This window comes from Ammospiza nelsoni, chromosome 21 (assembly GCF_027579445.1).
Source record: "Ammospiza nelsoni isolate bAmmNel1 chromosome 21, bAmmNel1.pri, whole genome shotgun sequence".
In the NCBI taxonomy this organism is placed as follows: Eukaryota; Metazoa; Chordata; class Aves; order Passeriformes; family Passerellidae; genus Ammospiza; species Ammospiza nelsoni.
Window position 1 is genome coordinate 1,338,658 of NC_080653.1, and position 13,729 is coordinate 1,352,386.

The 13,729-nt window shown below is 49.8% G+C and overlaps 2 protein-coding genes across 2 annotated transcripts in view; one reads left to right on the plus strand and one right to left on the minus strand.

Moving 5' to 3' along the window:
- Positions 1–458: 458 nt before the first annotated feature.
- On the minus strand, positions 459–6,553 carry SBDS (SBDS ribosome maturation factor). Its single transcript, XM_059486748.1, has 5 exons — positions 6,389–6,553; positions 5,546–5,675; positions 4,151–4,351; positions 3,453–3,617; positions 459–2,841 (listed from the first exon to the last, which is right to left on the minus strand). Exons 1-5 carry the CDS (start codon positions 6,514–6,516, stop codon positions 2,713–2,715), a joined length of 753 nt encoding a protein of 250 aa, XP_059342731.1. The 5' UTR covers positions 6,517–6,553; the 3' UTR covers positions 459–2,712.
- Positions 6,554–6,620: 67 nt separating this feature from the next.
- Positions 6,621–13,729, plus strand: part of LOC132082560 (S-adenosyl-L-methionine-dependent tRNA 4-demethylwyosine synthase TYW1-like) — a 102,758-nt gene continuing 95,649 nt past the window's right edge. Inside the window, exons 1-8 of the mRNA XM_059486890.1 lie at positions 6,621–6,702; positions 8,193–8,319; positions 8,462–8,628; positions 9,201–9,353; positions 9,882–9,983; positions 10,909–11,103; positions 12,446–12,727; positions 13,592–13,699. Of these exons, the coding sequence (XP_059342873.1) occupies positions 8,494–8,628; positions 9,201–9,353; positions 9,882–9,983; positions 10,909–11,103; positions 12,446–12,727; positions 13,592–13,699 (975 nt within the window). The 5' untranslated portion in view covers positions 6,621–6,702; positions 8,193–8,319; positions 8,462–8,493. The remainder of the gene's footprint in view (positions 6,703–8,192; positions 8,320–8,461; positions 8,629–9,200; positions 9,354–9,881; positions 9,984–10,908; positions 11,104–12,445; positions 12,728–13,591; positions 13,700–13,729) is intronic.

Genomic DNA, 13,729 nt, shown 5'->3' on the forward strand with positions numbered 1-13,729 from the left:
CCCTTGGCACAGCTGCCGAGGCCCTGCTGCCCCCGCAGCGTTGTGAGCGCACGGTGAGTTCCACCGTGGAACTGTCACCTTGTCACCGCGGCACTGGCAACTGCCACCGGCCACAAACCTCCTGCTCAGCATGGCCCAGCCCCCTCCCCAACACTGCTGCAGGGAACAGCTTCATTAACAACTGATTAATGAGCTCCTGGAAGGGGGCAGAGAAGCATTCCAGCTTTGTCTCCCATTGTCGTGGCAGTGGCAGCTGTCAGGGATCATTCTGAGCCCCACTCGGAATGGGGCAATGCCAGGGCAAACATATGTGCCTGTGTACCCAAACACACCAGCAGTGCTCTCCTGGAAGCTGCCAGCTTATTTAAATGCCCACCTATCTGAAAATTCCAGTTAATTAGCCAGGAAATGGTTGTGCAGGGAGTTATGGTCTTCTTGAAATGGGCAAAGACATCCAGTTACCAATCCTGAGCTTTATTCTGATGCTCACCATATGTTCTTGCTGAACTACAAACATAACAAGAAATGCCAGCATGTATCTTTATTTGTCCATAAATAAACTCAAGCTCCCTCTACCAGAGAAAATCCTTAATGTCTGGATTTGCAGAAAAAGACTTTGTAAAGGAACTGCCTTCCCAGCACCAAGCTCATGAATCAGTTTAGATTCAGTTCTGGAACTCCAGATCTTTAACCTGCTGCCATCCTGTTGTGTTAAACACAGCAAACCAAGAAATTAAAGAATTGTGAATCAGGTATTACTGACATAATATCCTCAGAGGCTCTTGCTCAGCATCTTATTTGCATATTTATGAATTGCGTGTTAGTGCTTATTTCCAGTGACAAGCTAAATATCAACATGATCATCTTCAGTCCTTCCCAAAGTGTGTCTGGAGAGAGGGGCACATGAAGGCAGCAGCCCAGGGTGGTACCCAGGGGAGCTGCCTGTGCACACAGAGCTCTCCACACTGAGCCCTGTCCGCAGGGCACATCCAGTCATTGCACCCCTGCATTCCCTAGGCAGCATTTAAACCCCTGGGAGCAAACAAAAGCATTTTAAAATGGATAAAGTAGTTCAAGAATCTCTGTTTCACCTGCCCTCAGCAAAACTCAGGCTCTAGAGAGGCAGATCCTCCCAAAATACTGCTGAAGGAATTGATCCCAGCCTTGCACGAGTGCACACAAATTGGCTGCTGCAGAAATCCACTCCCAAGGGGCAGCCTTGCACTGAGGCTCCAGCCCTGCAGCCACCTCATATGCCAAACCTCCCCTCCTCCAGCTGATTTCCACTCTCCCTGATGAAATTTCAGGAAATTCACAATGAGTTAAAGGTGCAGAGGAAAGGTCAGCAGCACAAACCCAGCTCTGTTTGACTGTCACAGAAGGGGAGAGTCTCTGGAAGGCAACAGCAACCAAAGAGCACCAAGCTCACCTGGGAGAGATCTCCCTGGCTGGCCCACAGCTCCCCACCTGCTGCCTGCTATCTGCATGAAACAGGAATGTCATATTAAAGGCTCCTCAAATTCCTGCTGATTTAGCTTCAAGTCACTGAACCATATCTGCTTTGCCTGGTGGTTTGTATTTTTAGTATCTCCTTCCCCCATTGTTGTCCTCTCTTCCCCTTTTCTTTGCAATACCCCAGTTCAACTTTAAATCATTTGCTTAACACAGCTGCAGCAAGATTTAACAGAATTAGCAAGAACTATATCCCATGCCTCAGGAGCTGGCTGGTAATTCTGTGCATGGATTAGAGAGCAGCAAAAAAAAGGACAGAGGATAAAGGACAGCTGCCAGAATTGTTCTGTTGCACTAAAAAGCAAAGGGGCACACACAAACAATTCCTGCCGGGAATTACTGTCCAACAAAAGCCTGTCTGGCTCCATGGCCAGAGGCCACCACTGCCTGAGATTCATTTTATCATGTGAAAGCAGCAGCTCCCAAGCACAGGCTACTCCCTCAGCCTGCAAAAGCATTGCCACAGCCAGGGATATCTCCTCTACTATTAACAAAAATAAGTATCTTCTTTCTGTATCTATAATATATAAATAGATGATAATTTGTTTTTATTAATGTAGCTAAATATATTCTACAAATAAGTTATTTGGAGAACATCATCTCTATGTCAGCAAGTGCTGCTATAGCCAGTGAAGGAATTCTTTATGAATGGTCCTTTGAAGTACTTTAATTACCAAGAAGCCAATTATGGAAGCCTAAGTCAGTTTTCACACTGCCAAGAGACTGATTTTTAGACATGATCCACACTGCACCTGTTTAGAAGTGAAAAATGCAACTTTCTTTTCTTAAGGTCCCTCTCCTCACATACAAAGCCACTCCTCAGCGACCAGTGCAATCTGCCACTCAACACTGACAACCTGAAGGTACAAACAATTGGCACCAAATCACTCAAACACTTTTCAACAGCAACGCTGAAACTAAAGCAAAGCCAGAGTAACCTCCTACCACACCCTAACTCAGTTCTTATTAGTGCAACTCTGACACAAAATCTTCTTACAGGCAAAGACATCTGTAAACCAAGCAAGTGTAAAATGATAAAAAAAACCCAACCCACACTGCATGGAAAAATCCCAAAGGATTTGTGTCAGAAAATGTTTGGCAGCAAGAGATTGGAAAAAACCATGAAGGCCTAACAGAAGAGTGGCTACACCAGTCACTGCAGGGAGGGTGTTGAAGCAGATCTGCTGCAGGAAGATTTTGTTATTCAAGCTTTTCATCTCCTTCCTCCACATCCTTCAGACTGAGCACTTCCAGGGATCCTTTCCCTTTTGTCTCACTGCGGATCAGCTCGTCGATCTCCCTGAAGCAGCCTGGGTCAATAAGGCACACCTGCAACATTCCAGATTTCATCAATCAGCCAAGAATGTTTGCATTTCATCAGCCCTACCCAAGGCCTAGCATTCACTTTCATTAAAACAATCCTAGTTACTGAGGAGGACTCTGAAGAGTTGACAAACTCTGTCTGGCAGCAAACCTTCCACAGAGCTCTACAGTTCCAGTTCCCCATGCTGGACATGGCTTTTGCCAGTTGGGATTGCTGGACTCTAATCTGTTTGTATGAAGATTTTAATACCAAATTTTGCTTTACCACCCACTAACTTTAAAAAAAAATAATTAGCCACCCTTAAAGTCTAGACAGAAGCCACCAAATAAGTAACAATAACATTTCACATACAGGAGAGACTTCTCAGTGTTGCAGGATCATCACTGCTAAGGGGAATTGCACTGTGCACTCCTCAGCGTGGAGCAGCAACCTCTGGATGCCAAAGGCTGCTTCCATGCCCACATCACTAGGATTGTGTGAAATTAAAAATTCCCAACCACAGCTCTCATTCAGGATCTCGGGTAAGCCTTCAGCTTCCATTTATGAATTCATCTCCTAGTAAAATACATGTGTAGTTCAAATCAAATCTGAAACCCAGGGACTGCTTTTTGCTTACCATTTCCAGCTGTTCCTGGAAGTCTTCACTCTCAGTAACTTTAATCAGTGGCTTCAGCTTCTCTTTCAGTTTCTTGCCCTCCTTTGCGGGCAGGATAAATCTCAGCCTCATGTGAGCACGTTCAATCTGCATGGTCTCCTTCAGCTGCCTGATCACTTCCAGGGCCTGTTGGACAAGAAAGAGACCACTTGCACACCTGCTTAAAACCCAGCACCCAGTTCCAAATCTCAAATCAGCTTCAGAGCCATCTCTCAGTGCTGGTCACTGCTGCTCTGCTATCAGGCTCTTTTGACAGATGAACAAGAAAAGGCTGATTGTTTTTTGTGATCACTTTGAACACTTAAAAGCCGTCTGAAATAAAGTTAAATAGCTATACTGCAAAACACCACAAAGCCACATGGCTCAAATTCAAAACTGATATACCACATCAATTAGCATAAATCATAAACCTTTTATTTCTGCTCTAAGTGTATCACTGTTGGCTTTTTCCTTTCTTTCTCCCCTCCCTGAATTCTTAGCAAACAAACTGACAGAGTTTCAGGAGCTGCTTCTCTGCAGCACTCAGCTGCCAGATGGCTGAGTAATCCCTGTGCAGGCCTCAGATCCCAGCGCTCTGCTGATCCCTCTGTGATGAGACCCGAGGAATTGCACTGGATGGCAGCACCTCGGAGCAGGAGCTGCTCCTGCAGGAACCTCACCTGCTGCTTTGTGCTCTTGTTGGGTTTGACAGAGTAGTGGATGTCCTTCATGGCCCTCTCGATGAGGATGACAGTGTAGGGCCGCTTGGTCTCGGGGTTCACGCACTTGTCAGCCACGATGGTGGCGATGTCGCGGAACATCTGCTCCAGCTGCGTGTGCCGCTCCTTGTCCGACACCTGCAGCTCCCCTTTGGACAAAATCTGTTTTACCCACAGAAACCCGTTAGTGAACGTCCTGGATCTGAAGAGTGACAAGTTACATTTGACAACTTTGAGTAACTTTGTTAAATTTGAGAGCTGCTGGAAAGGTTGGGCGAGATTTGAAGTGCAGCAAACAATAATCAAATTAATAATGTGAATCATTACAACAGACAGCATTGGAAAGGCTTCAGACAAAAAAACTCACCCCAGAAACACCAAACAGAAGCAAGAGAAGCACAGATTTCACAGAATATCTTAAGCTGGAACGGAGCCCTCAAGGACCACCCAGTCCAGCCCTGGCCCTGCACAAACACCCCAACAATCCCACCCTGGGCATCCCTGGAAGCTCAGGCAGCCTCGGGGCTGTGCCCATACCCTGGGCAATGCCAGCACCCTCTGGGGGAAGAGCCTTTGCCAAAATCCAACCTGCCCTGGCACAGCTCCAGCCCTTCCCTGGGTGCTGTCCCTGTCCCACAGAGCAGAGGTGGGAACTGTCCCTTGGGAGGAGCTGCAGACCCCAATGAGGTCTGACCCCAGTCTCCTCAGGCTGAACAGACCAAGTGCCCTAAGCTGCTCCTTGTGTGGCCCCTCCAGGCCCTTCACCTTCTTCATAGCTTTCTGTGGACTCTGACAGCTTCAGATCTCTCTTATATTGTGGCACTCAAAATTGCCCCAGAGCAGAGTAGGACAATCCTCTCCCTGGCCCAGCTGTTGATACTGGGCCTGGTGACCCCAGGAGAGGGATGTCCCTCCTGGCTGCCAGGGCAATGCTGACTCAAGAGATTTATTGAAATCTTATCAACCACACCAAGTCCATAGTTCATATATCACCAGAAAGGACTAAGAAATTAGATCTGCTACTTACACCTAAGTGAGCTCTCCAAAGTAAGCAACTGTCCCCTTCTTTTCTCTGCATTCTTAATAATTTATCTTATGTGAAGAACTCTTCAGTGCTGGCTGTGTCCAGACACATCAGTGCATGCAAGTTGTGTGTTAGGCAGAATTCTTTCCAGCCACACATATATGCCAAATTTAAAACTATAAAACAGAGCTACAGCTCCTTTTTATCCATTTCTTAACAAGCAACCCTTTCACCTATGGAAGCATTCTAGAAACACCCTTCAGTACAAACCAACCTAACTGCATGACTAAATCTTCTCACATCTTTTACAAAGCAAAGTGTGTGAAACCTACCATCTTACAGATTTCTGTCTGGTCATCTGTTCCAAATGCTTTAACCAGATCTTCCTTCTTTGCCACCTGGCCTTTGGAGACATTGACAAACACCGTGTGTGTCTGCAGGACCTCGTCGAGATCTTTCTCCCTGGAGATTAAGATAAATGTAGAAAACTCAGAATAATCCCAGAATGATGCCAGTGCCATGGCAGGGACACCTTCCCCTGTCCCAGGCTGCTCCCAGCCCTGTCCAGCCTGGCCTTGGGCACTGCCAGGGATCCAGGGGCAGCCACAGCTGCCCTGGGCACCCTGTGCCAGGGCCTGCCCACCCTCACAGGGAACAATTCCTCATTCCCAATATCCCATCCATCCCTGTCCTCTGTCACAGTGAAACACTGCCCCTCGTCGGGGTACTCCGTGCCTTGCCCAAGCCCCTCTCCAGAAAAGCAGCAATGCCAGGAGCCCAGCTGCGTTCAGCGAGGAGAGAGGAAGGGCTCCTGCTGTCCCGGGCTGACTCAGCACAGCTGGAACCTTCCAGCACAGCGCTGTCGCTGCCCAGGCACGGGCACGGCGCTCCCGTTACCGGCCCCGCGCCTCCTCCCGGGGTCAAACCGGGGCCCGGGGCCGCGCACGATCCCCGGTCCCGCAGCCGGGTGCCGGCTCCCGGGTCACTGGAGACCCCCCTCCCACACCCCGGGCCCTTCCCGGTCCTCCCACGGGCTCCCCTCCCGCGCCACCACCGAGTCCCCACACGGGGTGCCCGGTACGATCCCCTCACACCGGGTCCCCACACGCACGGGCCCTGCCCCGGGCCCCACGCCGGCCCCGAGCCGCCTCCCCGCCGGCTCCCCGGGCACTCACGCTCCGCTGCGCCAGCCCATGACCTTGTTGCGGTAACAGGCGATCTCGAAGCGCTTCCCGGCGCGCCGTGCCCGCACCACGGCCACATTGGTGAGGCGGATCTGGTTGGTGGGGGTGAAGATGGACATGGCGGCGGCCGCCCGCTCCGCCCCCGGCCCGGCCCGGCAGTGAATGGCGGCACGGGCGGAAGGGGCGGGAGCGGCGCATGGCGGCCTGAGGGGAGCCGGGCGGGGAGCGGGTCAGTGACGGCGTGATGGCTGAGTGTGCGAGGGAGAGAGCCGTGATGGGGGGAACACAATGACCGTGTCTGTGGGGTAATAACTGTGTCCGGGGAGTGAATACCGTGAGGGGGGATATTATAACCGTGCTTGTGGGGTAATAACTGTGTGTGTGGGCTGGTAACCGAGTTTGTGGGATAATAGCGTGTGTAAGGGCTAATAACGGAGTTTGTGGGATAATAACTGTGTGTATGGGCTGGTAACCGAGTTTGTTGGGATAATATTGTGTGTATGGGCTAATATCCGAGTTTGTGGGATAATAGCGTGTGTATGGGCTGGTAACCGAGTTTGTGGGACAATAGTGTGTGTATGGGTTAATAACTGAGTTTGTGGGATAATAGTGTGTGTATGGGGTAATGTCCGAGTTTGTGGGACAATAGTGTGTGTATGGGTTAATAACTGAGTTTGTGGGATAATAGTGTGTGTATGGGGTAATGTCCGAGTTTGTGGGACAATAGTGTGCGTATGGGCTGGTAACCATGAGGGGATAGAACAGCCGTGTGTGTGAGTGGCTGTAACTGTGATCGGGTGCTGTGGAGGGAGATGAGGGCAATGACCCTGGGGGTTTTATTAACCATGAGTGGTGTACGGGGGTAGGATCTCTGAGGTCGGGGGTGTTTAATAACTGTGAGGGTGTGGGATGATAACCCTGAGGCCGGGGAAGGTGGGGTAAAACCGTGGGGTATTTGGGGGAGAGAGGGGCATTAACTGTGAGAGGAGGAATAACCACGAGGATGTGTGTGTGTGTTTGTGGGGTGATAACCATTAGGGGCTGTGTAGGGGATAATAGTGAGCCTGTTTTGGAGCTAAAATTCTCTTCAATATATGTAGCATCTATTGCATTTGAGGAAGTTGTATAGAGGTTAAGGGAATCCCTATAGCTGGTTTGGGTAAAACTGGGAACACTGGGCAAGTGCTCTTGGCTTTTCTCTATTGAGAGTCTCAGTGTTGCTGCTGGAGGGCTGAAGGGCAACCCCTTAAGCCTTGGCTCTGGTAACGAGTACCAGCCTGTACAAGTTTCCAGCCTCTTGGAAATACTTGTATTCTGTGCTCTCGACTGATATCTGCAAAAACAAGATCCAAGCTGCAGATGACAGTAGAAGGGTGTTAGCTGTGTTCCTCAGTCTATAAATATCACAAACCAACCCTTTTGGAGTGCCTGAATATTCCATATGAAATAGATATTCACAGATACCCTGCAGGTGCATTCCTGACTGTGCCCTGAATGTTCCGAACCAACATGAAACATCTCAGTGGTTCCAAATCAAGCTTCACTTGCATCATAGAATTCTGTGAAAGTGTTTCCAATTGAATCTGTGTTTCAGTCTGCCCTTGAAGCTCTGTTTGTAACCAGTGTGACATCAAATGTGTGTAAGCAAGGGTTGTGTTCAGCAGAAAGTTCTGTGCAGGTGATTTCCCCCTTGGACTGGAGCTTTCTCATTCCAGAGAACTGCATTTGTTGGGTTTGTGTGAAACTAAAGCCAGTGTAATCCACTGGATGTTTCACGAGAACTTTTTCCTTTCAGGCACTTGGACAGCACAAGTGTTTTCTGCTTTCCCTTGTAACAGAGCTGCCCTAGAAGGGAAGAGCCCAGAGTTTCCCTCTGACAGTATGGAATGCTAGCTTGGAGCTCATCTGACACACCTGAGGAGGTAAAGGCTTTTTGATTCAATTTTAGTGCCTTGCCTTTAGGCAGATGCTGTTTTCTGCAAAGCCTGGGCAATAGCTGATAGTGTGAGGCTGTGGGTACTGTGTGATTACTTTGTGTGTGCTCATTCCATACTCACTCTGTAGGAACCTGTGACATTCCAGGTTTAGATGTCTCAATGGATATGTGGAGCTACTTCCATACTTGCCTGGTGTCCATATGGCTGCACAGATTGTACATCTATTCTGCTGTTGCTCTTGGGATCAGCCTTTGGATTGTCATTCACTTCACCACCACCAGAGCCAAAAAGAAGGTAACTGAGCCTGTCAGCACTTCTCTCAGAGACCCCAAAAACCTGGGTGGGAGTGAGTGGTTACTGGATAAAGGCACCTGCCATGGGCCTGCTGAGGGTGTTGCAAATTCCAAATGCAGTTTGATTATCTGGTTATGATCCTCAGCCTGGCTTGTTTGTGTCTGTGGGTCACTGAATGCTCGTTGCTGTGATGATGGGGCAGAGCTCAGCAGGACACATCTCACACTGTTCCCCTGGATTGCTCTGTCACTCCAGGTAAACCCCTCTGCTTGTGCCCAGGGTTTGCACCTTCATGTTTTCATGATGCTCGTGACAGGCTGGTTTTGGGATAGGAGGGAATTAGGCCATTCAGGAGTTGAAAACCCCCTCCTGCAGGTGGGTAAAGATCTGCTGCAGGACTTGGGAGGTTCATCTGGATCCTGTTGCCTCCCAGACAAGTGGGTATTGTAGCATGGCTTGGTCAGGAGCACAGGTCGTGGTGTGTTTGTCTGGGTGTGAGGGGAACCAGAATGCTTTGACTGTTGCTGAGAGTGGCCCCAGGATTTGAGTTTTAAATGCTCTTGGTTTGACAGCCCTTGGAGAAGGGTGAGCAGTCCCATGGGAGTCCCTCTGCCCCTGAGGGAACATCAGACAAACTGGGAAATGGATGTGCCCCCTGTCAGGCACACAGGATCCATGTTGCTGGAGTGAAGATCTTCTATGGCTCTCAGACTGGCACAGCAAAGGTATCTGTACTTTTATTGCACAGCTGTGAAGTTGCTTTGAAATATTGTTGGGATCTGAGAACCTTGCTTGCCTTAAAACACTGCCCTGGGTACAGATCTGGGAGTTCATCAGCACATTCATTAGCTTCTTACAATCATTGCCCAACATGCAAGATGAGTGAAAAATTAAATAAAAATAACAATTTTCTTCCTCCCTTTGAGCAAGGCATGCAATAGAGATTGATTATAAAGCTAGAAGTTCACTCTTGCACTATAATTGTAATTTTTTAGCAAAGCTTTATAGAGAGAAGTGCTGGGTTTGGTGCTTTCTCATGAAGAAATGTAATTTGTGTGTGTAACTGTGATATTATAATGTTGGAACTCTCAACCAGTGTACTCCATCTTTGCTTTAATGTGAGGAATGGCAGTGCCAGTGTCCAGGCCACCTGTGTCATTATTCTTCCTGTGCTGGGAGAAGTCTTGTGGCTGAGCACAGCAGGGCTCGTGGGGCTTGAAGTAATTGATACCTTCCAATGTTTCTTTGTTCAGAGATTTGCCAAAGCTCTGGCTGAAGCTGTTTTTTCCCTTAATTTGCCTGTGGAAGTCATTAACATGGAAGACTATGATCCAGAAGATGGTTTAGTGGAGGAGGTGGGTATGGCATAAACACCAGTAACAAGTACTAATTTTTCCTGGGGTTGTCAAGGCTATTTCCCTCTTGTATTTCTCTCCTGTTGTTCTGGAAATCCCCAAAGCTTTGTGTTGAATTGCTTCCGTACCTTTGCAAATGTAGCCCATCAGCCCTCAGCAGAAAATATCTATATTTTGAGAATTTCAAAGCATCAGTTGGACATTTTGCTGTGACAGTGACTCTGTATGAGCCAGTTCTGTAACTCAGGGGTGAGCTGGGTAAGAGTGGGTGCCCCAGGTGCTCTGTACAGCTGGGCAAGGTTCAGAACCAGAGCAGCAAGGTGGTGATGCCTCTGCAGCCTTTAGAGGCTTTTAAGATAGAAACTCCTGGTGAAGTGTAGTAATTTATATTGTAGTATAGTGTAGGAATTTATATTTATATATTTAGGTGTAGTAATCCTTGATGGGTTTTTTCTTCTGTGATTATTGATAGTTGCTCCTTGAGAGTTTTAATTAATCCTAACTAAAAGTTTTGGTGGAAACTGCATGCTGGGAATTCCTTCAGGTGTCAGTATGAGTTGCCAGCATTTGATACTGCCCCTAACACACCTGTAAATGTGAGGTTGAGGAGTCTGAAATATTTATCCATGGGGCACTTCCCTGATGAAGGAGTTGGGTCAGGAAGCTGCTGATGGGGCTGGATGTCCAGGTTTGCTCTGTCACTGTGTCCCTGTTCAGCCTGACCTCTCTCTGATAATTTGAGGTGCTGTGCAGATTGTTCAGCACCCTTGGGATTGTCACCTGCACCATGCCACCCCAGCAGGAGACAGCCTTATCTTTTGATTTCCCCCAGCTGCCTGGGTGTTGCAACTCTTTCCTTTAGAAGAAGGTCCTGGAAAATGCAGTGATTTGTTTTTTTCCCCTCCTGTCCTGTTTGTGTGAGCAGACAAGCAGCAGGAACATCTGTGTGTTCCTGGTGGCCACCTACACCGAGGGGCAGCCCCCAGAGAGCGCAGTGTGGTTCTGCAAGTGGCTGGAAGAGGCAGCCAATGATTTCCGTGTTGGGAAGAGCTTCCTGCAGGGCCTGAGATACGCCGTGTTCGGGCTGGGCAACTCTGCCTACGTGGATCACTACAACACAGTGAGTGTCCCCTGAGCCCCCTGCTTGGCCTCTGCTCCTCAGAGCTCAGCTGCATGCAGGGCATCCAGCCTCAATGAGCCTGCTGCTCTGGGTGGGATTGCAGCTGTTGTGCTGACTGGGTGAGGTGCTGGGTTTAGGGCATGGGCAGAATCTCAGAGCTACTGAGCTTGGAAAAAACCTCCAAGATCACTGAACCCACAGTGTGCCCAATCCCCACCTTGTCCCCAGCCCAGAGCTCCGAGTGCCACCTTCAGCCCTTCCCTGGGTACCTCCAGGGATGGGCACTCCAAACCTCCCTGGGCAGCCCCTGGCAGTGCTGAGCCCCCTTTCCATGGGGAAATTCCTGCTGCTGTCCCCCCTGAGCTCCCCTGGCCCAGCCTGAGGCCGTTCCCTCTGCTCCTGTCCCTGTTCCCTGGAGCACAGCCCGACCCCCCGGCTGTCCCCTCCTGTCAGGAGCTGTGCAGAGCCACAAGGGCCCCCTGAGCCTCCTTTGCTCCAGGCTGAGCCCCTGCCCAGCTCCCTCAGCTGCTCCTGGGGCTCCAGGCCCTCCCCAGCTCCATTCCCTTCCCTGGACACCTCCAGCCCCTTGCTGTCTTCCTTGGGGTGAGGGGCCCAAAACTGCCCCCAGCACTGGAGGTGCCTGAGCAGTGCCAACACAGGGGACAGTCACTGCCCTGGTCCTGCTGCCACACCAGTGCTGGTACAAGCCAGTGCCATTGGCCTTCTTGGCCACCTGGGCAGTTCAGCTTTGAAGCAATTGGATTTCAAATGGGAAATGAGTCCCACAGGCACTGGAAGGTGTGGTAACACATTTGGTAAATCCTGACTGAGTTCATTTCCCAGCTTTGAAAGCTTTCTGCAGTCACCTGAGGGCACAGCACTGTAAACTCTTGCTGCCTTCTAAACGTGGCTCCTTGTTATGATGTGAGTTTTAGCTTTATTCCCTGATGTGAACTGTGTCAGAATCTCTGCCTGGTCATTGTTCTCATCTCACACAGAAAATTGGCATCACTTGTCACAGGTTGTGCACAGAGCTGGGGCTGTGTGTCACACATGACTGTTCTGACCAACAAGCACCACACAGAGCAGTCTGTTCCCAGAGCCCCTCCCTTCAGCCCAGGGGTGGCAGAGGGATTTCCCAATGCAGTCTGAGGGGCTGTGGTGCTGTTCAGGCTGCCCTGGGTCTGTGCAGAGCCAGCACCTGAGAGGGACTCCCCAGGCCCCTGCCCTGCAGTGCTGTGCAGCTCTCTGGCTCTTCCCAGGGCTGATCCTTGCTTTTCTCGTTGGCTTCTTGCACTTGGCCCTGGTTTAATTTCCTTTCCAACCCTTGCTCCTGGCCTAGGTTGCAAGGAGGATGGACAGGTGGCTGTGGATGCTCAGTGCCAGCAGGATCATGGCTCGGGCTGAGGGGGACTGCAATGTGGCCCAGAGCAAGCACGGCAGCATTGAGGCTGACTTTGAGGCCTGGAAGGACAAATTCCTCACTCGGCTCAGGGCACTCTGCAGGGGGGAGAAGAAGCCCTGCAGGGGGAAGTGCAAGAAGGGGAAGTGCAAAACTCCAGGGAAGCAGAGCAAGGAAAGCTCAGAGCGTGAACATGGGACGTCAGAGCAGGACGATACTGAGGTACAGCCAAAATCCTTGAGGCCTTATTTTATTGGGAGCACTGTTTGACTTCTTCCCTTCTTCCTGCAGTCCAGAGGGCTGCTGTGGGAGCCTGGTACTTGTTCTGGAGCAGGGGGAGAGGAGAGCTGAGATCCCATGGCAATTAAGTAGAACGAGCCATCTGAAAGAAGGACCAAAGAGTTAGTGATGAGCCAGGCTCGATGGCATTTGTGTGATGAGGGAGTCCTGCTCCTGGCTGGGGACAGATGCTCCAGGGAGCCAGGCTGAGTTCTCAGCAGAGCCTTTGTCCCAAGGCCAAGGGGACCCTTCAGTTCCCTGTGAGTCCTTAACCTGCTTCCACTTCAACCCTGTGAAGCTCAGCTGCTCTGCCTGTATCCCAGGGTTTTCCAAAGGCAGCTGGGGTGTGTTACCTGAGCAGGTCCTGTATGTCCTTTGTGAGTGTCTGCCTGTAATAATTTCTCTCTTCTGGAGTGTTTATTGATTGCAGATTTTGACTGAGAAATCCTCTCTATTGCTCTCCAGTGCAAGACCCAGAGCTGCTGTGGCACTTTAATCCTCCCTTGAGCCGTACACTGTGGGTTGGGAGTTATTGCTGGGTTGAATTTTATAGGAAAGTAAATGGTTCTTCTGGCTGGGTTTGGGAGTGCTGGCTGCTGCAGAGCAGGAGGAATAAATCTCACTGTCAGCAAGGCTCTTGGGTTTAAAGGGGTTCAGGGTTCCATATCCATCCTATGGGTTTTTGGTAAGCTATTGCTTGTTTTGAGTGGTCTTTACTGGTGAGGAGAGCTCATTTCACTGGTTAGTTTAGTCTTACATTTAACAGTGAGATGAATTCTTAATTTTTTCCCCTCCTCTCTCCCACAGGGAGAAGAATTGTTTGAAACCAGTAGTGAGGAGGAAGCTGGAGACACGAATTCTGTCATTGATGTTGAAGATCTTGGCAATATCATGGGCCACATGAAGAAAGCAAAGGTACTGCTGTTAGAGGGGGCATGGAATGGT

Coding starts and splice junctions, on each gene's coding strand:
- SBDS (XM_059486748.1), bottom strand. CDS start 6,516: ATGTCCATCTTCACCCCCACCAACCAGATCCGCCTCACCAATGTGGCC. Junction 5,676..6,388: donor ATGGGCTGGCGCAGCGGAGC/GTGAGTGCCCGG, acceptor CTTAATCTCCAG/GGAGAAAGATCTCGACGAGG. Junction 4,352..5,545: donor AGACAGAAATCTGTAAGATG/GTAGGTTTCACA, acceptor TGGGTAAAACAG/ATTTTGTCCAAAGGGGAGCT.